Below are 27,031 nucleotides of genomic sequence, written 5' to 3'. Positions count from 1 at the left end.
CACATAAAAACATCATACCTCAGTATAATATGGTTTTTTTGGAGAAGAACTCCAATTGCATTGGGTTATTCTTTTATTAATTTTAGTAGTTGAGTGGGAATACCTTTTCAAAGGAAATAAAATTCTGGTCCAAAAGTAGCTGAAATGGAGTACCTAAATATATGAGCCACCTGTGACTCTAAAAATTCTTTGTCTTGAATGTTGACTGCAGGCTTCATAATAATTTGCAATTCTTTCTTTCTTTTCATAAATAACAGGTTCTGTGCCAGGAAGAAAATGAACATTGCCTTTGCGGACAGCAAAACAAAACAAAACTCTCACAACAGTTGCAAATGAACAATTCACCTTAAAACATTAAAAATACCCTGCAAATTTCACAGCATTGGGTTCTTTTATTATATAGAACTTAATAATTAACAAAAACAACTTCCGTTCTCTTGGCACTTTGATACGAGGACTTAATTGAGAAGCTCCCACTGTGGAAAAAGAATTAGGTAAGGGCTGCAGTCTCAGGGCCTGGCTGCAACTGCTACCTTTTTTTCCTCATCAGCACTTTCCAGAACAAGAAGCTGATACTATGCACTCACAAAGTCTTTCCTTTGAAGATTTCAGGGCCCTTTAAGAAGCTCCACTGGTGCTATCCAGCACTATTAGTCCCATTTAGATGTTCTTCTCCTCATGTAACTGTGTCCCTCACTATCAATAGCTTCGTACAGGTCCTTTTTATTCTCTTGTGTTGCATGTAGATAACCAATATATGCCACGCAAAGCGAAAGAGTTATCAATCCGAAAGCCATTACAGGTTTGTTCTGCCAAAGACAAAAAAAAAAAAATAAATCCTCATTAAGACTAATAATTTGAGGAGACCCAAATATTTGTGGCACTTCCCCCTTGACATACCAAGTCTTTATTACCACACTAGCATTCCTGTGGTGATATTTTCCATTATAACAATTTACCTAGTTCCTTATTCAATTACTTCAGCTCCTGATCATTCAAAAATTATAGAAGACTCTTGCTTCTCCTCTCTAGTCTTTCTCCTGTCTCCAACCTGGTTCTCAGGCCTCCACCTTCAGGAACATGGTGGTTGGAAGAGAGGCGAAGGGAAATGAGGCACGGAAATGGATCTGGTCCGCAGAGTTTTCATTGTTATCTGGGTGACATGGAAAAGCTGCTTAACTTGCCTGAACCCAGCTTCCCCACAGGCAAAACTTCAATTAGTTAATCTTATTAGGAATAAAGTATACATGCTATTCTTCTTGCCTGAGTTCATGGATAACTTGCAAAAAGCCTTTCATTTTCATGTCACATATTAAGTGCAACAAAAATAACAATCTATACACTCTTCTCTGGGAACCTACTCTATAAGCTCAAGAAATTTAGTGATTGGGGCAGATACTATGCTGTTATAACCTTGATTAACTGCTGAAAACTCTAAGACCCTAAGAGACAAAGCAATATAACTTTGAAACTGGAAAAAAAAAAAAAATAGGCAAGATGTTCACAACTCCACAGAAATGTTTTGTCCCGTCTGTGGTATAACTCATATCTTCTTTTTTGTGCATTCACACTCAACAAATTAGCCTTTTGTAGGTCAGTGTGAGTGCACAGTAATTGTAATCAATACAACTTTCAATTAGTATTTTCTGCTTCTGTCATATCTGCTGTATTGCTATTTCAAATCTTAATCATCAAAAGAATAAAGGTCAAACTTTTTCACTTGGATGGACACACAAGAAAGGCCACAAGCTCAAAGCAGTTTGAATCTACAAATCTTGAAATGCACTTGGCAATTAAAACAACAAATCTGTTCAAAGGTTGTAAAACATTCTACCTTGACTTAATGATTTGATTGTTAAACTGACCTATTTAACTTTAAACAGTTTACACTGGCAACTATGTTAATACTCTAACCAAATTCAACTCATTTAAATATATTGTATAACAACTTGATTTCATTTACATTCATTTTAAAACAAATTTATCTTTATTTAAAAATAAAACTGGTCAAATATAGTCAATAATTTGCAACAAGAATATAAGTGATTAGCTAACTCCTTTACAGTGTACAAGTGTATGTTTTGTAACTTTTCATAATATTTGTAGTATCCCGTAAGTAAAAATATAATAAAGGCTGGAATTGTAGTCTCTAAGAATGACCAGATTTTTATTTTGTTTTGTTTCAAGGGAAGATCTTATTTACTTAATAGTACCTGATCAAATAACAAAAATTTCCTTCAAATTAGTACAACCATTAAAATAAAAGTTTAAATAGGAATTTGAGAAGTGATCTATTAAAGTGCGACTATATTGTGTTAAGGTTCTCAATACCCTCAAAATGATGAGTTTTACATGTATATTCAGAAAAATAGCATTTAAAAAATAGCATTTAAAATTTTCCTTCCACCTGCTTTTATTGAGAGGTCATTAGTCAACATGAAATTTTCATGATACAATCAAATGTTACAGGAAAATAAAAACTTCCTATTTCTGATAGCCTAACTAAACTGAACATAACATCTTATCCTAGATATATTTCTTACAGGCTTAATGAAGAGCTCTGGATTCACAGCTCGAAATAAGGTTGTTGTGCGGACTCCTCTAAGCCCTGGATTTTGAAAGTCTTTCTCTTTGGGTGGTTCCTTTTTAAAGCCGGGAGACTCAGGTGCTGAAGACATCTTCTTGACTAACAATGATTTATTACCTAAAAATTAAAAAAATAATAAAAAAATACTTTTTTTCATGACCATGTTTTTTGATAATGTTCTTTAAAAAATCATTCCGTACTCATTCATTTTTTTGAATTCTAGTCCAGATATATACCAAAAGTGATTACCAATTGTTTTATTACTTTGTATATCATGTACTTTGTAAATGGTGCTTTAAATGTTGTTTGGTAAAACTTATTTTCTCATCTCTCAGAACAAACCAGTGAGGTGGGCAAAAGTTGTTTTCCTACTTTCACAGAAGCCTGGAGAATTATTCCTTGGTCTGAGTCACACCGTATCTTGTTATATGAAAAAGGTATTAAGGGTGGGCGGGGCAGTGGTTAATCCATATCCTTATTTCCTCCTATTTTCACTCTTCCTCACCTTCCAACAGCTGAAAGGACGCTAGCATCCCTCAATTTCTCCCACAGCTTCCCCTCTGGCCTGTGCTTCTCAACAATCTGCTGGCCTACCCAAGCATGAGCACCAAGCAGTAAGGCTAAGTAGTTATTTTCACTCCTCACTGGCATGTCAGTGACTTTCTGGGAAGGATTGTTCTGCTATCTCCTCAATCTGAATATCCTTCTTTCTCTAAATTACTCTAACTCTATCCTATTAAATCCAAATGTGTCTTTTAGCTTCTGGTTCTCCCAGCTAAAATGTCAACATTTTGTGAATATTCTTCTCTTCTAGGTACTAATAGGCAAAAGCTTATTCTTATCATTCCTGCCACCTAATGTTGGGGAGGAAGGGAAGGGTTGGAAGGGAAGAGGTAGGTAAAGAAACCTTTTAAAGGCTGAAATTAATGACAATATAATAAACTTCTCTGGGGAAATGTGCAACCCTACCATATAGTACATGTTATGACACAAGAGTCCAACATTCATATTTAAGCACTCATTGTGGCTTTGTTCATACAGTCTTTAAGTCTTTCATTTTACAGATTTTATAAAAGCAATATTTTTACAATTTCATTAAGTATGGAGAAAATTAGGAGTTCAGGTTTTTTTAAACTATTTTTTTAAGATTATATTTATTTATCTGTGAGAGAGAGAGAGAGCGCGCATGAGTGGGAGGGGCAGAGGGAGAGAGAGAGGCAGACTGCCCACTGAGCAGGGAGCCTGATGGAGGGCTTGATCCCAAGATCCTGATATCATGACCTGAGCCGAACAAAGGCAGATACTTAACTGAATGGGCCACCCAGGTACCCCAGGAGTTGTTTTTTCAAAACTATTTTTGTTGAAGTAGTTACTTCATCTATACCACTTAGACCACTTAGATAAATACTTTATCAGAAACACCTACCTGAAGGGAAATTTTTTTTTTTTTCTGAAGGGATAGATTCTTAATGCTTCTTATATATACTTGCCGGGGCTTCTGAAATGTTCACTGTCTCCTGTTCCATCATCCACTGAATATTATGGTTGTCAATGTCATCATCATCATCATCATCATCATTCACTTTGACATTAGTTAGCTCTTCTATAGCAATTTTAGGATTTGCTAACTCTTGGAAAATAGTTCAACTTGTTATCTCTAGCTACAAACTCTTTAAAATCAAACTGGTTTGAGAGACCAGTAACAACTGAGTACCAGACTATTTCAAATACCATGCTTGGTTTGCAGTCTTCTTCCTGGTTAACCTCAGGGAATTCCACAGGAATCATGTCTGTTTTCTGCCAAAATTTCACTATGTGGATGGCTCTACAGACCACCGGATCTCAGCAATCATATCAATAGCTAGCTTCATTCTATTTTCTGTTTTCTCTTCTAAATTTAGAATTGTTTCAGCAGTGCACTTTCACTGTGAAAATTATACCCCCATCTGATAGCTTTAGAATGGCTGTGCAGTTCAATGGGAAAAACTCAACACACACATGATCCATGCATAGGGCTATGTTGTAGGCAGAGCAATTGTCTACCAGCAGGAGGATATCATGTTTTGCTCTTTTCATCTCTTGCCAACATTACTGGGCCATTCGTTAAATAAACTTCTCATTTTTCAGGTACAGGTACTGGTTTGGTAACTACAGGGGAGCAAACAAACATTTTTTTTTAAAAAGATTTATTTATTTATTTATTTGGGACTTGATCCCGGGACTCCAGGATCGTGCCCTGGGCCAAAGGCAGGTGCTAAACCGCTGAGCCACCCAGGGATCCCCCAAACAAACATTTCTGAAGCACTGAGGGTAAACTGACTTGCCAAAGACAAAGAGTATCACCTTTCCTGTCCAAGATGCATTATAGCAGAATAGAGCAATGATCAATCTTTGTTTACTTCTTTTGCAAAGTCTACCTTGGCCATGAAGTACATGAGGTAGCAACTCATAAATTTAATTAGCATTTCAAACATCATTCAAACTGTAACTAGTAATTGTTGTTTGTTTTTTTTTTTTTAAATTTCTCCTGTATGCAAGTTACTAATTTTTTCCACTGGAACTAGTTTTTTTTTTTTTTTTTCACTACAGACAACTTCTAAAACGATTTCATAATGTGCCTGAAATTTGTGCAGCCATATACACTTGCTTGAAACTCATCTTGCCCAAGGCTGGCAAAAAAATCCACTGCTTTCTGCTGACCAAGAGGTCCACTTATGTGCCGTGTCCATGTCCTGCACTAACTTAAAAACATTCTTTTAAGTTTATTTAAGTAATCTCTACACCTAACATGGGGCTCAAACTCTGAGATCAAAAGTCACCTGCTCTTCTAATGGAGCCAGCCAAGCACTCTGACCTGCACTAATTTCTTGATACCACATAAACATAGCTATTATAGGGTACTGGCATTTGTTTCTGCTTTAGGCCCAGAATCCCTTTAACTTCCTCTTCATTTATGACCTAATCCCTCAATAATGTCAACAATATAGGGGGAAGGATTTCTTTGCTGCTACTCCTTTCTCATGGCAACAACCTACTCCTATTGCTTTCATTTCCTTCTATTAAAACTGCTAGCATTTCATCTTTCCCTCTCAGCCATGAGAGCAGGGTACTTGGCATGTACTAATGCCTTTAGAATTTAAGTGACAAATGTGGGTTACCAGATGCCTAAGCCTAGTACCAGTGATGTTTCTACTTAACACGACTGACTGTAACAGGGAGAAAGAAAATTCAGAAAGAAGCAATCACTAAAGTGGAAGCAATAGTATAGTCTGTAAATCGGCTATACCCATAATAAAAATGTGAGGCAGTAAATAGTTAATACAATAGTCATACTGTGAGGACTGAATCACAGCCTCAGAGTATACTGCTAATTGAAACTAAGGCATTAGATAAAAAATAGTAGGAAGGCCTGAAAAAGCAAATACACAAAGGTAGGTCATCTAACCATAAACTGACAAAGCAGCATTTTTCTTCAATTAATGAGAAACTGCTGTATATAATTAAAACAAAGATATCCAGTAGAATATGGTTTAAAATTGTTTACTGGGAAGAAAAACAAGATAATGGGGAAGGTGGGTACAAAGGGCACATACTGTAGAGCACAGAAGGGTTTTCGGACCACAGTTAAACACATACATTCTGCGTTGATAAAAATATGCCAAGAATTGAGTATGGTTAACTCAGTCCTTACCTCAAGTCCAAAAACAAGACAGATTTCACCATTTCAAAATCAAAGGATGCAAAAAAATTTTAAATTAACTCTAAGGGATTCAGTGATGTTAAATGTTGAAATTCAACCTATATGAAATGTCTACAAAAACTATGGACTAAGTGTTCTAACATGAATTGTAATGACTTAATTTGTTTTTAAGTAGACTCTACACCCCGTGGGAAGCGCAACACAAGAAGCCCAACCCCCAATGTGGGGAGCCCAACATGGGGCTTGAACTCATGACCTCGATATCAAGATCAGAGATTAAAAGTTGAACGTTTAATTGACTGAGCCACTCAGGCACCCCTATAAGGACTTAATTTTATTTGCAAGATTCCTTGGTCTCCTCTTTTCCTTAGTAGAACCTATGTTTTCTTTGTAATGAAGTAAATAACTAAGGTAGTATTTATTATACTGCAATCTCTAGACATCCATATTCACTTAATAATGCACTATTTATGTTAAACTTTTTACCAGGAATGACAAATACTTGAACTGGAAGCCACCAGAAATGTTTATTATAGAGACATTTACAAATTAAGGGATTACCTACCGCACTATATTTAAAAGATTTCATATGCTACAGGGGCACCTGGGTGGCTCAGTGGCTGAGTGTCTGCCTTTGGCTTGGGTCATGACCCTGGGATCCTGGGATTGAGTTCCTGCATTGGGCTCCTTGCCAGGAGCCTGCTTCTTCCTCTGCCTATGTCTCTGCCTCTCTCTGTATCTCTCGTGAATAAATAAATAAAAATATTTAAAAGAGAAAAAATATTTCATATGTCACAATTTCCATTGCTTGTGATACTTTCAACAAAGTGGATAAGTAACATTTTCCATTATATATCAGTCTTTCATAAGATGTGGTATGAGACAGTTCAATTTTATTGCTTTTTTAAATATTTTATTTGAGAGAGTCGGAGAAGGAGCAGAGGGAGAGGGACAAGCAGATTCCACACACTAAGGAGCCCAAATCGGAGCTTAGTCTCATGACCCTGAGATCATGACCGGAGCCCAAATCAAGAGTTGGATGCTCAACCGACTGAGGCACCCAAGTTCCCAATTGCTGCTTTTTTTATGAGCCACAGTCACTGAAGATGTTATAATAGTTCTCCCCAAAATTACATGAATTTGTTTATACAATCTATTGAACAAAGAATCTTAACATACACTTTGAATTAAAAATGTAGATTACTGAGTCTATAAAGGGCTTTAGTAGTCAAAAATGTTATATATAAGACACAAAACAATACAGTATCCTGTCATGTAGAAAGTTCTTTTGAATCTCTTTATATCTCTTTATATGCCTGGCCCACAGAGCTATAGATATATGGCTGGAGCAGAAATTAAAAATGTGTTGGTTGGATAAGTATATAGAGAGAGTGCAAAACCTTGAGTGTTTTGTTCACAGTCAAAATTTGAGGGGAAAACAAATATCTACATCAAAAGTAAACTTTTGGGCGGACCCGGTGGCTCAGCGGTTTAGCGCCACCTTCAGCCCAGGGCATGATCCTGGAGACCCTGGATCGAGTCCCACGTCAGGCTCCCTGCATGGAGCCTGCATCTCCCTCTGCCTGTGTCTCTGCCTCTCTCTCTCTGTATCTCTCATAAATAAATAAATAAATAAATAAATAAATAAATAAATAAATAAATAAATCTATCTTAAAAAAAAGAAAGAAACTTTACGATACTTTTTTTTTAAAAAGTAAACTTTTAATCTAGAAGTGAAAGCTGACTATTTTCAACTGCAGAGCTAATGTAAATTCCATTTGTAAAAGCTGCTGAACTAATCATAAATTAAAGCACACCAGTAATCTGACATCACCACTTGAACTGTACCTAAGACAAAAACACATCTATTTAACATCTAGCACACTTCCTTCAGAACTTGTCCTCCCATCACTTTGTCCAACTTTCTCCCTTACTCTTGTTTCCCACTGCAAGCACTTACTTATATTTGCATATGATATTGACCAATCTCTACTTCAACTCACTTTTAAAGATAGGTTTATTTTTAAGCTAGGGAAAAACTTCTCATTTATTGTGTTAAAAAGGAAATCACACAAAACAAACACACACAGAGTCTGGCAGGGATGATGGAAACTTGGCATTGCTCTGCTCCTAGCTAAGACTAAGTGATTAGTCTGTGTGTGGGCCCACTTGCAAAATACTCAATAAATCAGGTATCCAAGAGGCCACCCTTGGCTGATGCAATCTGTCCTGGAGCCCTTCTTGTATTTCTTTTCCATTTTTCCATTTTTCCATCACTCGTTTCTTGTTCCTTTATTGACAAATGATATGAAACTGTCGTTTATATATTTTTTATGGGTACGATTTTTCATACCTACCTGTAAAGAAAAATTATCTAAATTAAGCTCTATTTACTTCCTATGTCTCTCCCTGGTAAAAAGTTCACCTTTTTCTTCTGTCCATCCTCTTGTGAAGGAAATATGTGATGGGAAAAGGAAGCTGCAGTGATAAAGGATGCCTCCTTACACAGCTCCATGAGGGTCCTTCACACCTCAAAGTGTGAGAATAGCGCCCTCCTGGAATTAATAATACACAATGTGTGAGGCTGTACGAGATAGTCTTAGACAGTCAGAACTGGTCATTTTTTGATAATTTTCCCTCCTTCACTAAAATTCTCGGTCAGGGGGATGATCCAGAAAGTATTTGGCAACGGGTATTAAACAACTCATTGACATAAAATTGGCATGACTATCTATATCATGTTGTACATGGAAATCAGACCAAGACAAAAAGACTATGAGTTACTTTGGGGAAAAATTTAATCTTCGGATATTCATTTTTGAAATCAGTATTTCAATAGAAGATGTCAAAACAAAATTACCAGAATTATAGGATGTTAGAGAGAAGGAATTATAAAATGGACAAACTATTTTAGTGAGATATAAAATATACTTGTTATTTTAGTTTCACTTACCACAGTATCTTGATATTTAAGAAAATAATTCGAAGTCTGGGACAGAACACCTGTAAAATAATTTAAATTAGAATAAGCAAGTTTGGGATAGAATCAGGGTTTTACGCCTTGAGGGAATTCAGCATAGCCTCAAATTCCAACTTTGCTACTCATAAGCTGGAGCTCTTGGAATAAGTGACAACCTCTGTGGGCCTCAGTCTCCACCCAAAGGGGTAATGTTACCTACTGCATGGAACAGCTGTGTGGATTAAGTGAGATCACACTTTTAAAAGGATATAACAGAAAAAAAAAAAAAAGATATAACAGATGTTCAATGTTAACAGCTATTGTCATACCATCTAGTCAAATTCTTTTCTTTTTTTTTTTTTTAAGATTTTATTTATTTATTCATGAGACACAGAGAGAGAGAGACACAGGGAGCCCGACGTGGGACTTGATCCGGGGTCTCCAGGATCACGCCCTGGGCCGAAGTCGGCGCTAAACCGCTGGGCCACCCGAGCTGCCCCAATTCCCTTTTTTAAACAGAGAAACCTAGACCCAAAGAGATTGTCTTTGCCAATGGGAGTGAGATAATCCAGGCCTCTCCATTTCCAGCTCACCCCTAATCCACTACTTCACCCCCACAGTACTCCAAAATCGGTAAGATGCTGCATTTACACGTTATCACCAGAATCAGGAAACCTAAAATTGTAAACACTTGAATTTTCTAAATGGATTCTGTATTTCTTGTTTTTGATGTAAAACAAAAAACACCTACTTTTAAAAGTGTCTTTCCATTTCTTGAACTTACTGTACCTGAGGAAGGGAGAAAGATGTTGGGGGCAGCCCAGGGCCCCAGCGGTTTAGTGCTGCCGCCTTCAGCCCGGGGCCTGATCCTGGAGACCCGGGATCGAGTCCCACATAGAGCTCCCTGCATGGAGCCTGCTTCTCCCTCTGCCTGTGTCTCTGCCTCTCTCTCAAATAAATAAACAAACAAACAAATAAATAATCTTAAAAAGGGGGGGGGGGCAGAAAGATGTTCACAGCGGCTGTTACAGACAATCCGAGGGCCGTAAAGTACGACTTAGGTCTACTTAGGTCTACTCCCCTCTCCGTGTGCAGCTACTACTCAAAGACAGATGCGCGTGAAGCCTCCAGAAAAAGCAACTGCATTCAACCAAGTTCCAGACGCTGTGCTGCAAGGAGAGCACGTGACACCGTTTGCCCCTAAATAAGAGTTTGGTGAGCTGGGACGCCACGGTGCTGTCCAGGATGTGGGGATGCGGGAGGGGGTCCAGGACCAGGGCCGGGGTCCTGGCACGGGAGGGGGCTCCCCCCGACGGCTTGGGGCCCCCACGAGCGGCGAGGCTCCGACGCACCTGGGAGTCAGGCCTGCAGGGCCACCGGCCCTCCAAGGTCAGGGAGCAGAGAGCGTGGTGGGGCGGCCGCGCCGAGCCCCGCCGTCACCTGCCAGCAGCCGCCGCTCACCTGCCGCGAGGTCACCTCCGGCGCCGCCTCCCAGCTCCGCCTCGTCTCCGCCTGCGGGACAGAGCGGCCCGGCGCGCAGCCGGCTCGGCGCCACAGCGGCCCCTACAGCTGGGAGGCTGCGGCGCAGGGGCGCGCGGGGCGCGGGGCGCGGGGCGCGGGACCCAGGCCTGCAGCTCGGTCAGTCCCAGGGGGGCGCGCCCACGGACTCCCCTGCAGGACCCTGCAGGGGGCATGTTTAGTTTCTTCCTTTCTTACCTTTAGTTTATCAGCCTCCCTAGGTTCTAATTTTGTGTGCCTGTGTTTTGTATGAATAAAAGGAGACATCACCTAGAAATCTATATATGTTTATTTGTTTATTTGCTGGAAAGAAAGTATTCTGAGATGGGAAAGAAGGCTGGGATTTGGTGTCCTCCTGCCCCGATTTTAAACGCACAGTCAGATGTGCAGTCACTGCTCTGTCATTCTACTAGTGCCTTGACATTGCAAGATGCAAGGTGTGTGGAGCTGTGGTGTGATAAGAATAGCTAGGGTTGCTGACTTGTACATACTTTCCTGATGTTAAATTTGTGGGGGGGCCCCGTCGCAACCATGGCTGAAGAACAACCTCGGGTTGAACTGTTCCTGAAGGCGGCAGTGATGGGGCCAAGATTGGGAACTGCCCCTTCTCCCAGAGACTGTTCATGGTACTCTGGCTCAAAGGAGTCACCTTCAACGTAACCACTGTTGACACCAAGAGGCGGACCGAGACGGTACAGACGCTGTGCCCAGGAGGGCAGCTCCCTTTCCTTCGCTACCGCACTGAAGTGCACACAGACACCAAGATTGAGGAGTTTCTGGAGGCAGTGCTGTGCCCTCCCAGGTACCCCAAGCTGGCAGCTCTGAACCCTGAATCCAACACGGCTGGGCTGGACATACTTGCCAAATTTTCTGCTTACATCAAGAATCCAAACCCGGCACTCAATGATAATCTGGAGAAGGGGCTCCCGAAAGCCCTGAGAGTTTTAGACAATTACTTGACATCCCCCCTCCCAGAAGAAGTGGATGAGACCCGTGCTGAGGATGAGGGCATCTCACAGAGGAAGTTTCTGGATGGCAATGAGCTCACTCTGGCTGACTGCAACCTCTTGCCAAAACTCCACATAGTACAGGTGGTGTGTAAGAAATCCAGGGGATTCTCCATCCCAGAGGTGTTCCGCGGGGTGCATCGGTACTTGCGTAATGCCTGTGCTCGGGAAGAGTTTGCCTCCACCTGTCCAGATGATGAGGAGATCGAGCTGGCTTGTGAGCAAGTGGCCAAGGCCCTCAAATAAGTCCCTCCTGAGGCTCCGTCTCTCCTCTCCATTTTCTCCACAAAGACACCAGCTGGTGGCTACCCAAAGGACACACTTCAAAATGGCCAGTGGGCAGAGAATCCTGAAGCGCTTGTAGGGGGCTGGCTGGGGGGCTGGAGGGGGTGATGGGGAATCTAGGTAAGATTTTTATTGTGGGGTGGTGCGAGTAGGACAGTGTATTTCAGTAATAAAATACAGATTGGGAAAATAAATAAATAAAAAATAAATTTGTTGGGGGCAGCCTGGGTGGCTCAGAGGTTTAGCGCCGCCTTCGGCCCAGGGCCTGATCCTGGAGACCCAGGATCGAGTCCCAGGTCGGGTAGCCTGCCTCTCTCTCAATCTCTCTCTCTCTCTCTCTAATAAATAAATAAAATATTAAAGTAATACTTTCCTGATGGTAAAGTTTGTTGGTATACCAGTTGCATGAGTGGGTGCCTGGGTGGTACCGTTGGTTAAAGTTCTGACTCTTGATCTCAGCCCAGATCTTGATCTCAGGGTCATAGGTCAAGCCCCATATTGGGCTCTGTGCTGAGCCTAGAACCTATTTTTTAAAATGACAGTAATTTAAAAAATACAACAATTTTAAAAATTAATAAAACAAACAAAATAGAATAGCAGGTGCCCAGATTTGGGCATGGATTTGTGTTAAAGTTTGGGCAAATGAATTTTGAATTTAAACTTGTTCATTCAAGCCAAATTGATTTTATATTTGACTTGAGGTTTAATTTCTAAAAGTTCATCAGCATCTGGTATTACTAGACAGTCTTCTGACAAAATAAGTTAAATTTTAATTAAAAAGCTGTTTGTGACATAAAAAGATGCTCATTATCACAAATCATTGGGGAAATGCAGATCAAAATCACAATGAGATATCATCTCACACCTGGTGGAATGACTATCGTCAAAAAAGACAAGAGGTAAATGTTGATGAGGATGTGGACAAAAGAGAATGCTTGTGCACTGTTGGTGGGAATGTAAATTGGTGCAACAACTATTGAAAACAGAATGGAGGTTCCTCAAAAAATTAAAAATAGAAATACCACATGATCCAGCAATTCTACTTTCAGAAACATATCCAAAGTAAATGAAATTACTATGTCAAAAAGATATCTGCATGGCATTATGTTTATGTGCAGTATTTTTACAATAGCCAAAATATGAAAACAACCTGAGTGTCTGTCAGTGGGTGAATGGATAAAGAAGATATATGTACAATGGAATACTATTTAGCCCTGAGAAAGAAGAATATCCTGCTGTTTGTGACAATGTGGATGGATCTTGAGGCCATTATACTAAGCATAGTAAGTTAGAGAAAGACAAGTACTGTATATCATGCAGAATCTAAAAAAGACAAATGCATGGAAATAGAGACTAGAATGCCGGTTACCAGAAATTAAGGGCATAGGAGACATGGGGAGATATTGGTCAAAGATTATAAACTTCCAGTTAGAAGGTGAATAGTTTCTGAAGATCTAAAGCACAGCATAGTGATTACAGTTAATAATACTGTAGTTTATACCTGACAGTTGCTAAGAGTAGATTTTAAATATTCTCACCAGGGACACCTGGGTGGCTCTGTGGTTAAGGATCTGCCTTAGGCTCAGAGCATGATCCTGGAGTCCCAGGATTGAGTCCCACATTGGGCTCCCTGCATGGAGCCTGCTTCTCCCTCTGCCTGGGTCTCTGCCTCTCTCTCTCTCTCTCTCTCTCTCTCTGTGTCTTTCATGAATAAATAAAATCTTTAAAATAAATAAATATTCTCACACACACCCCCCCAAAAAAACTAGCTGATACCATGGTGGTTATCAGCTTGCAATATATATGTGTGTTAAATCAAGACATTGTACAACTCAAACTTGCACAATGTTATCTGTCAATTATATTTTAGTAAAACTGGAGTGGGGGGGAAGTTGCCCACAAAATCAGCCAAAGGATCTACATACCAAACACAATATCAAACTTCCAGATGATGTTCAAAATTTTCTTAAAGAAAAGAAAAAGTTATTTGTGGAGTTGCCACAGAACAAATGAAAGACTACAAAACGTTCTTGTGCTGCATTATCAACATACCTGTATTTTCTTCTTATCCCTTAGGGTTCTCCTACCTAATCAGTAAAATGCCAAGTATCATTATGGAAACCAAACTACCTTTATGGGCCACCTGCGTGGTTCAGTCGGTTAAGCATCTGCCTTCTCCTCAGGTCAAGATCTGAGTATCCTGGGATAGAGGCTTTTCAGGCTCCCTCGGCAGCAGGGAGTCTGTTTTCTCTCTCTGCCCCTCCCTCCCTGCTCCTCCTCTCTCTCTCTCTCAAATAAATAAATAAAATATTTTTTTAAAAAAGTACCTTTACTGTCATGATCAATCCAGACTAATCAGGTGAAAGAATATGAAACTTAAGAATGTGTAAAACGAGTGTAAACTGTAGGTAAAGACAATAGAGAAAAGCCTAAAGGCTTTGCCAAAGTCATGGATATGAAAGCAATGAAAGTGATGTGAATAAACAAGAGTTCTTTCCATTTTATCATGCTTTTAAGAAATCACTTTGAAGAATGAGGTCAGTCTGAAATCAGCTTTTATAATCATTTTAAACAGAACCATCAATACTTAATAATATTTAACAGGAGATTTGGTATTTGCTAGAATTAGAGATTTTATATTTGATGGGATTAGCTGCATAAAACAAAAGTTCATCTTTATGAAAATGCATTCAAATTTTCAAAATATACCTGCTTCCATTAGGAAGTTCATCAAGTGAACTTCATTAGGAGTTCATCAAGTGTGTCCCAGGGACAATACTGATGATCTGTGAACCTTCTCAGGGGAATCTCTGATGTGCTGGTTCTTTTCTTTTCAGGCATGAATTAATAGTTGACTTACAATATTTAATAAAAATCAAACATTAATTTAGTGTTGTTTTATCAAAATCAGGGTTTGTTTTTTTGTTGTTGCTGTTGTTTTTATAAGATAAATGCTGGCTTGTTTTCCCAGCATTAAGCCAAGACAAAGTAGGTAATATAATTAATGTGGGCCATGGGGTACATGACTCCATTGAATGAATTATTAGCTGACAAACTGGGAAAAATTAAGCACGTATGATATAAAATAATCCCGGGGTACCTGGGTGGCTCAGTGGTTAAGCATCTACCTTCGGCTCAGGGCATAATCCCAGGGTCCTGGGATTGAGTCCCACATCAGGCTCCCCGCAAGGAGACTGCTTCTCCTCTGCCTATGTCTCTGCCTCTCTCTTTGTGACTCTCATGAATTAATAAAATCGTTAACAATTAATAATAATAATAATCCCAATTTTCTACTCCTCTATACTCTCCCCCTCGCTCCTGTGTCTACTCTCCCACTCTGATTCTGGAATTGGCTTTGTGACTTATTTTGGTTAATATGATATTAACAAGTACGACAGGAGCAGAGGATGACAAAGTGCTTGAACTGGTGACTATACCTCAACTAGTCAACTGGAGATGAAAACCACATAGAGCTAAATCAAGTCATCCTCATCATTCCAGTTGAGGCCATCTGAGGCTGGCCATCAGTCAGCTGGCCCCAGATATGTGAACAAACCCAAGCACGATCAGCAAAGCCACCTACCAAGATCAGACAAGTCTGCTAGATCAGCTGAGCTTAAATAGGTGTGTTGGTTGTTGTGCAGCTTTATTGTGGCAATAGGTAATTGATACAATGTCCTCCATTTACAAATTCCCTGATATAAAAGAGCATTTGATTTGCTTGGTAGCTTGAGGAGTAATCCACTTCCAGTGGGAACAGTTAAGAAGAACAAATGTTTGCTTTTGTAAAAACTATATTTTGGTCTAGCATCATAGGAATATCTTTTATGGGAAAGAAACAAAATCTATCAAATGGTAGGAAACATAAATTAGTTTAAAAAATGAGAATGAGGAACTGATATTATTTACTGTTTTTGTTCCACATAATATTTTTAGCAAAACTGGTTTTGGTACTTTCCATGTCAGGTCATCTTATACTTACTTTTATCACATTTACAAATACTAGCAAAAAAAGATTTATTCTATATTAATTTTTCTGAAGTCTCATAATCTCAAGCACCTTAAAAAAGAAAAATTAAAACCATTTTTATTTCAAGTTTTTTAATTGAGTGGAAGAAGCTGGAGTTCCTTATCAGTGCAGTTAGTTTCAATTCAGTGAGAAAAATTCTAGTGCATTTCATGTGACAGGTACTATACCGGACATTGGGAATTTAAAGATTAAGATATATTCTCTGCCCTTGAGGATCTTAAAGATTGGTGAAGGAGACAAATATTAAAACAGATGATCTCAATTATAATGCGATGAGTGATAACATAATTATGTGCACACATTTCTTTGGAAGCACGGAGAATGGTATGTAGCTTGCCCTGGAAGGGCTGATGACCAAGCTGAGAGAATCAGAAGCATTAACTAAGGCAAGGAAGCTAGAAAGGATATTTCAGGGCAGGAGAAACAGAATGAATAGTCTTCAAAGCATGAAACCATACAGTCCAATGAAGTATGTTACATATTCACCAGAGTGTGAATAATAAAATGGAAAATGGGAAGAAATGAGATTGGAAAAACATATAGGGTCAGTCCAGGAGGGCTCTCATCCATGGTAAGGGACTGGAACAGTATTCTGAAGGTCATGGGAAGTTACCACAGTCATTTAAACCAGGAACTACATGGTCAAATGTATGTTTCGTATAACTTTCTCCGAGAGCAAGACGGGCTATAGGGCACAGAACTAGTTAAAAAGCCAATGCAGTATTCTAGGAGAGGAAGTGAAGGCCTGGATTAGAACCATAATAGGAAGTATAGAGAATATGGGATGGATTTTGGTGGTATTAGCAGGCAAACTGGTAAGACTGGTGATTGTCTTGAATTGGGGTAGAAAGGGTAGGAGGTGAGAGGAGAAAAAGGAAATTAGGATCATGTAGTGGACCCTGTGGTACTCTTCCCAGAATCCCCTTCTTAGGGGAAACCTGGAAGATCTGCGGCTGACTGCCCCCAGCTGCTCCTTTGCTGGGTATTCTTATGGCTTATCTAGTCCTTCAAGGTTTGCCTGTGACTGATGACAGGCTTTTTAATGGTATTGGATATATGCATCTGAAGTTTGGGGGGAGATAAAGATTTAAAAATCATCAACAGGGCAGCCTGGGTGGCTTAGCGGTTTAGTGCAGCCTTCAGCCCAGGGTGTGACCCTGGAGACCCAGGATTGAGTCCCCGTGGGGCCCCCTGCAAGGAGCCTGCTTCTCCATCTGCCTGTGTTTCTGCCTCTCTCTTTCTCTCTGTGTCCCTTATGAATAAATAAAATCTTTAAAAAAATAAAAATCATCAACATACAGAATAGGCAAAATTATGAGGGTGGATGTGAGCATATAAGGAGAGGAGGCAGAGAAAGAATGGTGGGCTACAAGACACTGGGAACATCAACAGTGAGGGAGTGAGTGGAGCAGGGGGAAATCATGAAAGGGTTTGAGAAAGGATAGTCAGAATAGTGTGAAGAAGAACAGGGCAGGAATGCCTAGTAATCTAAGGGAGTTGAGGTGATTAAGAGGAGAGTAGATTAATTACAGGCTTCTTTGCCATCAGCCAAACTCCTCTCCAAACTCTTCTTCTCCTTTCTCAAATACAAGTCTAGTCGTGTCACTTTTCCAATCAACATTTCCTGCTGGGATCCCCTTTCCTGTCCCTGCCCTTTGCCTCACTCCTTATTCTATATGGTTAATCAGAGGCGATATCATACTCACAGCTCAGTCATGCTTGATGTGTAAAAATTATCTTCCTGGAAGCTGACTCTTGGAGAAGAATCATAGCTATCCAGAAGAAAAATTTCTTTTCTTTTTTTGCATTCTTGGGTAAGGTTAAGTGGCTACACTTATTTCATTTATTGTATAAGCTGAGAAGTCTAGCAGAATAATTTTGAGCCCCCAAAAAGACTGAGCACAAAGATCCAGCAAACCCTGCCCCTACTCATCTAAAAACTCTGGTGTCTCTATGTAGGAGGTGATAGATAAACAGACTGTCTTTCTTGGTTAAGTGGGAGGGATGAGATTTATGCATAGGCTCATGGAGAAGAAATGGAAAGAGAGAGTTACTTGTTCTGTGGCGAGTTAGAAAAAAGATCTGACTCCCTAGGAACATGGGAGAAACAGAAGGGAGCATTTTTTGGGTTATAGGATCTTGGGAAACTTACCATATAACTGTTATTTCAGTTGCAAATCACTGAAACTAACTCAAGCGCAAAAGGATCTGTATTACATCATAAAATGTTGAGTACAAGGAGACAACTGGTTTTGGGAACTTTGAGTTATGGGACATCCAAATACATCAACAGGACTCCCTTGTCTCATCTCTTTAGATACACTTATTCCATATACGGAGTACATACCTGCTGGTAGTTTTAGGCATCTACCATGTTACAGTACATCCAACTAGAAAGGGAGCTTTTCTAATCCTTCATATCTCAAATCTTATAGAAGGGTTCTGATTATCCTTATGACCATTGGGTCATGTGCCCTTTTTCAGGACAAACTGCTGTGCACAGGAGGAAGGGGGTGCCATGGCTGGTCAGGCCTGGGTTGAGTCATGTTATCACAGTTGTGGAGGAGCAGCTACCTGGGGATTGGATAGGATAGAGATGCTAGGAAGACAAATTCGGCAGATGTCCACCCAACAGGTAGACCTGCTTTCCAGTTCAGGTTATGCACAGCTGGAGCAATGAGTATGCGCCTGAAAAACAGCAGCCAGCAGGGACCATAGAGCAGAGCTTTTCCACTGAGTGGTGCTGCTGCCACATTCTCACTTGCTGGTAAAGAGATATCTTCTTCCTGTCATGGCTAATGAAATGAGGTGGCCAGAATGGAAGACATAGGTGGCCTGGTGCCAAATGCACATGAAAGAACCCCAAGGGATGTTAAAACATAGTATATCATGGGACACCTGGGTAGCTCAGCCAGTTAAGCATCTGGCTCTTCATTTCAGCTTGGGTTGTGATCTTGGGATTGTTGTATTGAGCCCTGCATCAGGCTCCATACTGGGCAGGGAGTCTGCTTGGGATTCTTTCTCTCTCCTTCTCCCTCTGACCCTCCCCATACTCACTCCCTCTCTCCAAAATAAGTAAATAAATAAATAAATAAAGATAATGTATTGTTACCTGACATCACAGTTTATTTATTTATTTATTTATTGGTTACATTTTATTTTATTTTATTTTATTTTATTGGAGTTCAACTTGCCAACATATAGCATATCACCAAGTGCTCATCCTGTCAAGTGCCCCCCTCAGTGCCTGTCACCCAGTCACCCCATCCCCCCGCCCACCTCCCCTTCAACTACCCCTTGTTTGTTTCCCAGAATTAGGAGCCTCTCATGTTCTGTCATCCTCACTGATATTTCCCACTCATTATCTCTCCTTTCCCCTTTATTCCCTTTTTTTTTTTTTTTGGCCAAAACTTTTGGTATCATTTCTAAGATCTCTTTACCTATCCCTAGATTGTGATGAGTTTCTCCTGTGTTCCCTTCTAAAAGTTTTATAGTAATATGTTTCATATTTAGCTCTATAATCCATTTTAAGACAATTTTTGGGTAAACCACAAGGCTTAGGTTTTTTTATTTGCTTGTTGCCTATTGCTGCCCATTTATATGCTTGTTTTTCATTTAGGCATCCTCTTGCAAAAATGCTGTTCTTTTGCCTCATTTTCTACTGAGCTTTCTAGTTTGTATTTATTAATTTGCATGATTAAATAGATGCAAGTCTATAGATTATAGACTTCTATAAAAATACGGGATATGAGTTTCTTTTCAGATGTATTGCAAAAATCTTCTCCCAACCTGTGATTGCCTTTTCACTCTCATTGTGGTATCTTCTGATGAATAGAAGTTCTTAATTTTAATGAAATTAAATTTATCAATTTCTTGAAAAATTGAAGTTCATGTCACTAATCCTTCTGATTAGTGATTTTATATCATGTTTAAGAATTTTTTTCCTACATCAAAGCCATGAAAATATTCTTCTTTATTACCTTCTAGAATCCTAGAATCGTTAGTTTTCTCTTTCTTTTTTAGATCTACAATTCTTCTACAGTTATATTTTGTGTATTGTGTGAGATAGAAATTAAGATGAATTTTTAAAGATTTATTTATTTATTTATTTATTTGAGAGAGAGAGAGAGAGAGGCAGAGACACAGGAGGAGGGAGAAGCAGGCTCCGTGCTGGACCCCGACGTGGGATTCAATCCCAGGACTCCAGGATCGCGCCCTGGGCCAAAGGCAGGCGCTAAACCGCTGAGCCACCCAGGGATCCCCCAAGATGCATTTTTTAATATGGATTTCCAATTGACCAGCATTGTTTATTAAAAAGGACATTATTTCCCCCCATTGTGCTACAATAATATCACTGTAAAAAACTAAGGAGTGTATATATTGAGTTTGTGTGGACTTTCAGGGAATTGGCTTACATAATTGTGGGAGCCAGTTAAGCTGTTATCTCCTTATCTGATGTTGGAGTTTGAAGTCCACAGGGCAGGCAGTCAGGAAGGGAATATCATGAAGCAGGCTAGAACTTATAAGCATGAGTTGGAAACCCACAAGGAGTACTGAAACCTTTGTTCTTGTTGCCTCTGACCTTGGTAACAGGGGCATCCTTTAGAAGCTTCAGCCCTCAGTCACAGAGCTAGATGCATACCTGGCCCAGGAGTCAGGGAGGTTCAAAGAGGATCCTGGAGAACGTGAAGTGATTGTGGATCCAGCTTCATAACAGCAAGGTGAATCAGCATATCAGCAACAAAATGCATCAGCTATAGTAGCTGCTGCTTCCCTTTTACTTTCCAAATCTCCCAAGTATCTCCCTAGTAGTGCATCTTAATCAGAAATGTACAAGAAAGAGAATTCTAGGAAATGTAGGTTCGCCTAGCCAGAGACATTTCAAAGCCATCATGGAGTTATTCAAATGTCTTTGTTTTTTTCTTTGAGAAAAGAGATGGAGACATGTTTCTTATAAGATTATTTCCACTGGGTTTAGAGTAATACATTGTCACTTCTTTCAGCACTTCTGCATGTTATTGTATTGTTTTCTGATGCCCATTATTAATGTTAATTGATCAGCAATCCGTCTTACTTTTTCTTTGAAAGGAATGCATCTTTTTATCTGGTTGCTCTTAAGATCTTCTCTTTGTCTTTGGTTTTAGTAGTCTTAGTATGATAGGACTAAGTATGTTTTTCTTTATATTTAATCCTGCTTGGGATTCATAAAGTTTCTTGAATTTGTATCTTGATAACTTTCACATGGTTTAGGAGATTCTTGGTCAATAATTAAATATTATTTCTTCCCATTTTATCCCTCTTCTTCCCTTGGGACTCTAAAACTCATATGTTAGAAACTTTTCTTTGGGTTCCAAATGTCCCTCTCACTCTCTCTTTTTTTTTGGGAGGGGGGTATTTTTCATCCTTTTTTGTTTCTTTGCTTCAATCTTCAATATGGATATTTTTTACTGACTTGTTTTTCAGGTTGCTAAGTCTCTCTTCAGCTAATGTGAGATTATATATATACAGTTCCTAGCATAGAGCACCTGAAACCCTTGTAAATTCCTAAGTAATAAGAGCACTAAGAACAGCTTTTTATTCTAATGAGGTGATGCTAGGTGAGCTCCTGAATGTGGGCTGGTCACCACAGCGATCAAGCCATGATTAGAAGCTTGAAAGTTTTAGCTCTACCTTCCCATTCTCCAGAGAGGGGAAAAGGCTGAGACATGAAATTAGTAATTAATCATGCTCATATTAGGAAGCCTCCATAAAAATCCCTAGTACAGAGTTTGGGAGCCTTCCGGTTGGTGAACACATCCACATACTAGGAGGGTGACAGACATACTCCACATCCATAGGAACAGTAGCTCTTGTACTTGGGACCCTCTTAGATCTTGCCCTATGTATCTCTTTATCTGGTTTTTCATCTGTATCCTTTACCACATCCTTTGATAAACTGGTAGACATGAGTAAGTGATTCCCTGAGTTCTGTGAGCCACTCTAACAAATTAATCAAATTCAAGGAGGAGTTTGTGGGAACCTCAGATTTATAGCTATTCAGTCAGAAGCATAAGTGATAACTTTTAGAATGGCATCTGAGACCAAGTGAGAACAGGCTTGTGGGACTGAATCCTTAACCTGTGGGATCTGACACTATTTCCAGGTACAAAGTGTCAGCATTTAGTTGAACTGTAAGACATTCAGCTGTTGTTGCCTCTGCAACTGCTTTTGGGGGAAAACCCCATATCTGGCATCAGAAATGTGTGTTAGACAGTAAAGGAAACACACAGGAGGAAAAATTAAAGTTTTTCTTCAAACAGCTACTTTGTTACTAAATCCATCTGTCCATTCTTAATTTTAGATATTGAATATTAAGTAGAAATTCTAATTGATTTTTTGATATATTTTAGTTCTCTGTTGAAATTCATCCTATCTACTTTCTTGAACATATTAATTATAGCTATTTTAAAGTCTGTGTCTATTAACATCAATATCTTAATACCTATGGGTCTGCTTTGTGTTTTGTTTTTCTCACATAAATCTTTTAGTACACCTGGTAATTTTTTATTAAATACCTGGAATTGTAAATTTATTTACTTACTTATTTATTTTTAAAGATTTTATTTATTTATTCATGAGAGACACACACAGAGAGAGAGAGAGAGAGGCAGAGACACAGGCAAAGGGAGAAGCAGGCTCCATGCAGGAAGCCTGATGTGGGACTTGATCCTGGGACTCCAGAATCACGCCCTGTGCCAAAGGCCGACACTCAAACATTGAACCACCCAGGCATCCCTGAAATTGTGTATTTAATACTGTAGAAGTTCTAGATACAGCTATTTTCCTCCAGAGAGGGCTTTTTTTTTTTAAGCTTGTGAGACTCAGTTAAAATAGGAGTATATTATCTTCATCTAATAAGGAATTGATCTGATTCAGAGTTGAGCCTTAGCCTTTTAAAAGCCTTGTCTATTTCTTACTTCCTTACTCAAAGTTTGGGAGTCCGTACCAGGACCTCTGTATTTTGGCAAACCCTGAAGACCAATTTTAACTCCCTAGAACTATGAGATGCTAATAACTCTGTTTAGGTTCTCAGTTTCATAATACTTTCCTTGCAGTTCTCTTTCTCCTGGTCTGTGCTGTTTCCATATCAAGGAAACAGATAAATTGAATAATAACTTACCCCAGAGAACTTCCTTTGCCTTCAGGGACCTTGGCTACTTAAGTCGTGTTTATGTTGGTGGCTTTCTGATGCCTTCAAACAATTTTGTCTGTTTTGTTTTTGTATTGTATTCAGCTTTCTAGTTGTTATCAACTAGATAAATGATTTGCTACAAATTAATCTGCCTTAGTTGAAAGAAGGAGTCCTCTTCCATTCCTTTTGATATTGTCTTTGAGTCTCAGTCCCTGCATTCCCTTTCCTTGAACTGATCAGAACCTTTAATTCTGGTGACGAAGTTGTACAGACATCTGTTATCTCCTCCCCTTATCCATGGTACCTCTTTTCTGGAGAATCTTTATAAGAAAATGAAATAAACAGAAAAAATGGCCCTGCATTCAAGGGTTCGTTGAACTGTCTCCACAAAATTCTTAAGCCCTTCATTATGCCTGTCCAGTAGGAGTAAGGAACATTATTGACTCAGTGCTTATCCCATTTGACACTCGTCTCATTACACTGTAATCATATGTGTAAGCATGGAAATGTCTGTCTTCCACTAGACTGAGTTCCTTAAGGCAACTTTATTGTCTGCATACTCTTCTGTTGACTCTCCTTATGACAATAACTGTTAAATTTTCTCCAGAGAATATACAGAGACCATACAATCATTTCTCTAGCAGAGTTGTTCAAAATTTGCTTTTTATTATTGATAATTTAGAAAAATATTTTTCTGGTTACTTTCTACTAATAGCATATAAAGTGGAGATTATTGCCAATTTGAAGGAAAGCCTCCATGAGGTTTCTTCATATTTAGAAGAATCTTCCAGACCAAAAACTGCCTTGATATATTTCAAAGTTCATTTCTCCTCCATAACCCAAATCCTTCTGGTAATAGGTTTCACTAGACATATTCAAATTGCAATGAGATCATAATCTCTGTACCTTTGGTTATAGTAATGGGTGAGTGGGGACAATGGACAATAGGATGATTCTTGAAAGCTGTCCTTACACCAGAATACTTTGTAATTAACTGTAAACAAAAGTGAACAGGAACTAAACAAATATATTTCACTAAACCAAAACTAAGCTTAAACAACTTTCCTTAGTTGGGTCCACAGTCCCTCCAAAACTCTGATTGGAGGGGAAGCACAACAAAGGGAAATTGTAGAAGAAGGAGACAGCAGTCTCACCCTGATTATCTTATAAGTTAAAATATCTTAAATTTGGGGATGCCCGGGTGGCTCAGTTGGTTAAGTGTCATTTTCGACTCAGATCATGATCCCAGGGTCCTGGGATTGAGCCCTGTATCCAGCTCCCTGCTCAGTGGGGAGCTTGCTCTCCCTTTCCCTTGTGCCCCTTCCCCTGCTCTCTCTCTCTCTCTCTCTCTGTCAAATAAATAAAATCTTTAAAAAAATCTTAATTTTGCAAATTTTATAGAAACACATGCCTTATGAAAACACACTACTGGGGCCATTTCCAGGGCCTTGGAGGAGGCTGTGCTGGTGAGGAGAGGCTTTGTTAGCTTCAGAATAAATCTACCCTGTATTTAAATATTATTTATTTAATTACTCCCCACAGGGGAGCTCATTTAGAATGTAGACTCTGGGAGAAAGGAAACTTAGTGCACTGTTGCTGGGAATGCAAACTGATATAGCTACTTAGAAAATAGTATGGTGTTCCTCAAAAAATTAAAAAAGAATTACAATATGATCCAGTAATTCCATTACTAGCTATTTATCCAAAGAAAATGAAAATACTAATTTGAAAAGATATATGCACCTCTATGTTTATTGCAACATTATTTACAATAGCCAAGACATGGAAGGAACCCAAGTGTCCATCAATAGATAGATGGATAAAGAGATTATATATATGTGTATATATATATATAAATTGCATATATATATATATATGAAATATGGAATATTACTAAGCCGTAAAAAAGAATGAAATCTTGTCTGTGATGTCTGGGTGGCTCAGGGGTTGAGCGTCTGCCTTTGGTTCAGGTTGTGATCCCGGGGTCCTGGGATGAAGTCCCGCACTGGGCTCCCCATAGAGATCCTGCTTCTCCCTCTGCCTCTGTCTCTGCCTCTGTCTCTGTATCTCTCATGAATAAATAAATAAAATCTTTTAAAAAATGGAATCTTGTCATTTGCAACAATATGGGTAGACCTAGAGGGCATAGTTCTAAATGAAATAAGTTAATCAGAGAAAGACAAATACTATATGATTTCACTCATATGTGGAACTTAAGAAACAAAACAAATGAACAAAGAAAAGAGACAAACAAAAACCTAGACTCCTAAATATAGAGAACAAACTATATTTCCAGAGGGGAGGTGGGTAGGAGGATGGGTGAAATAGGTGAAGGAAATTAAGAATACACTTACCATGATGGGACTGAGTAATGTATAGAGTTGTTGAATCATTTATTGTGCACCTGAAACTAATGTAATAATGTATGCTAATTATACTTCAATTAAAAAAAAAGTAAACAGTTCAAAGAAAGGAGAGCTGAGTCTTTGCCCTTTGTATAAATTCATACATTTGGTCTTTGGGAGATTCGGTACCACATCAAACCATGTCCCCTGTCTCATTTCAGTAGGGCTGCCTGAGGAAAGAAGAATAGTAACTGTTCTCCAAATTCTTTCTCTCTCTCTAAACGTCCAGTCAAATATACTGCCCCCACCTCTTTTCTTTCTCAGACTTCTTTCAGACTTTTCAGAGGACAAAGACTGGTAAGAGTATTCTGAAATACATTGTCCTTACAGAAGACTGGAGTGAATAAAACCTTACCTCCCTCTTTTACTCCCCATTTCCCCCCAAACCCACTGGAATAGTCGTTAATCCTTCTTCTTTATCTCTAATGTCTGATAGAAGACCATTGTATACACTGGGTTTACTTCTCCACTTTTCAAATAGGCTAAAGATATTGAAGTCTCTGGGATTCAGAGTGTGACTACAATGTGTTGGCTCTGGGTGCCATTGTCTTAACTCTATGCCTTCTTCCATATGAAGGCTGTGTGCAAAGCTAGCTATGTTTATTACACCACAAGAAGCAAAATATAAGCATACTTGGGCATTAAAACTTAGAAGAACGGATGGCTATGCTGTGTCCATGTTTACAGAACACCATCTGCTGAGCTGTTACGGCAACATGCAGAGTGGCGCAATCCATAGACCTTAAACCCTGAATGGGATATGAAGTGTGTGCTTTTCATCTGAATTACAAAAAGAGATGTCTAAGGTACTTTTTTATGGTTTGTATGTTTTTTCAGTTTAGTCAAGTACTGGAGAAGCATTTGACCCAATTATTTCATCTTCTATAATTATGCTTGTAAGTGTTAATACTTTTACGCTTCTATCCCAATGGACTAACCAATGGCCTGAAGAAATATGGTATTTTTAACATACCGTGATACTTTTTCAAATATGAATTTTGAATTACTTTATTAACTATTATTCATTACTTTCCCTTTTCTTTTTTTTTTTTTAAGACTTTATTCATTTATTTGAGGGTGAAGGGAGAGAAAGCATAAGCAGGGAGGCGGGACAGACAGAGAGGGAGAAGTAGACACTGTGCTGAGCAGGAAGCCTGGTGTGGACCCAATCCCAGGAACATGGGATCCTGACCTGAGCCAAAGGCAGACGACTTAATTGACTGAGCCACCTAGGCACCCCTACTTTGTCTTTTCAACTTTAAATTGCAGTAACATTTATCAAATGCCTATTATATGTTGAGCACTGTTACCTAATACTTTCACATTATTGCTAGATAATTAGAGCCAACAATTCCGATGCACATAATGA

At 39.2% G+C, this 27,031-nt stretch overlaps 1 protein-coding gene and 1 pseudogene across 7 annotated transcripts; one reads left to right on the top strand and one right to left on the bottom strand.

The window, feature by feature from the left end:
- Positions 1-346: 346 nt before the first annotated feature.
- Positions 347-10,793, bottom strand: SMIM8 (small integral membrane protein 8). Of its 7 annotated transcripts, none has more exons than XM_038554672.1 (5): positions 10,599-10,762; positions 9,241-9,290; positions 8,713-8,842; positions 2,544-2,704; positions 347-809 (listed from the first exon to the last, which is right to left on the bottom strand). In XM_038554672.1, exons 4-5 carry the CDS (start codon positions 2,676-2,678, stop codon positions 651-653), a joined length of 294 nt encoding a protein of 97 aa, XP_038410600.1. In that variant the 5' UTR covers positions 2,679-2,704; positions 8,713-8,842; positions 9,241-9,290; positions 10,599-10,762; the 3' UTR covers positions 347-650. The 7 variants fall into 7 exon arrangements, with proteins under 7 accessions (XP_038410600.1, XP_038410604.1, XP_038410602.1 ...); XM_038554676.1 differs by having other exon boundaries at positions 10,708-10,725; XM_038554674.1 differs by lacking the exon at positions 8,713-8,842 and having other exon boundaries at positions 10,708-10,793.
- A 502-nt stretch (positions 10,794-11,295) lies between these two features.
- On the top strand, positions 11,296-12,080 carry LOC610493 (annotated as a pseudogene).
- The last annotated feature ends 14,951 nt before the right edge of the window (positions 12,081-27,031 follow it).

The sequence above is a fragment of the Canis lupus genome, chromosome 12 (genome assembly GCF_011100685.1).
Source record: "Canis lupus familiaris isolate Mischka breed German Shepherd chromosome 12, alternate assembly UU_Cfam_GSD_1.0, whole genome shotgun sequence".
In the NCBI taxonomy this organism is placed as follows: domain Eukaryota; kingdom Metazoa; phylum Chordata; class Mammalia; order Carnivora; family Canidae; genus Canis; species Canis lupus.
The sequence above is the reverse complement of the archived record's forward strand: the minus strand, read 5'-3'. Positions and strand labels throughout refer to the sequence as shown.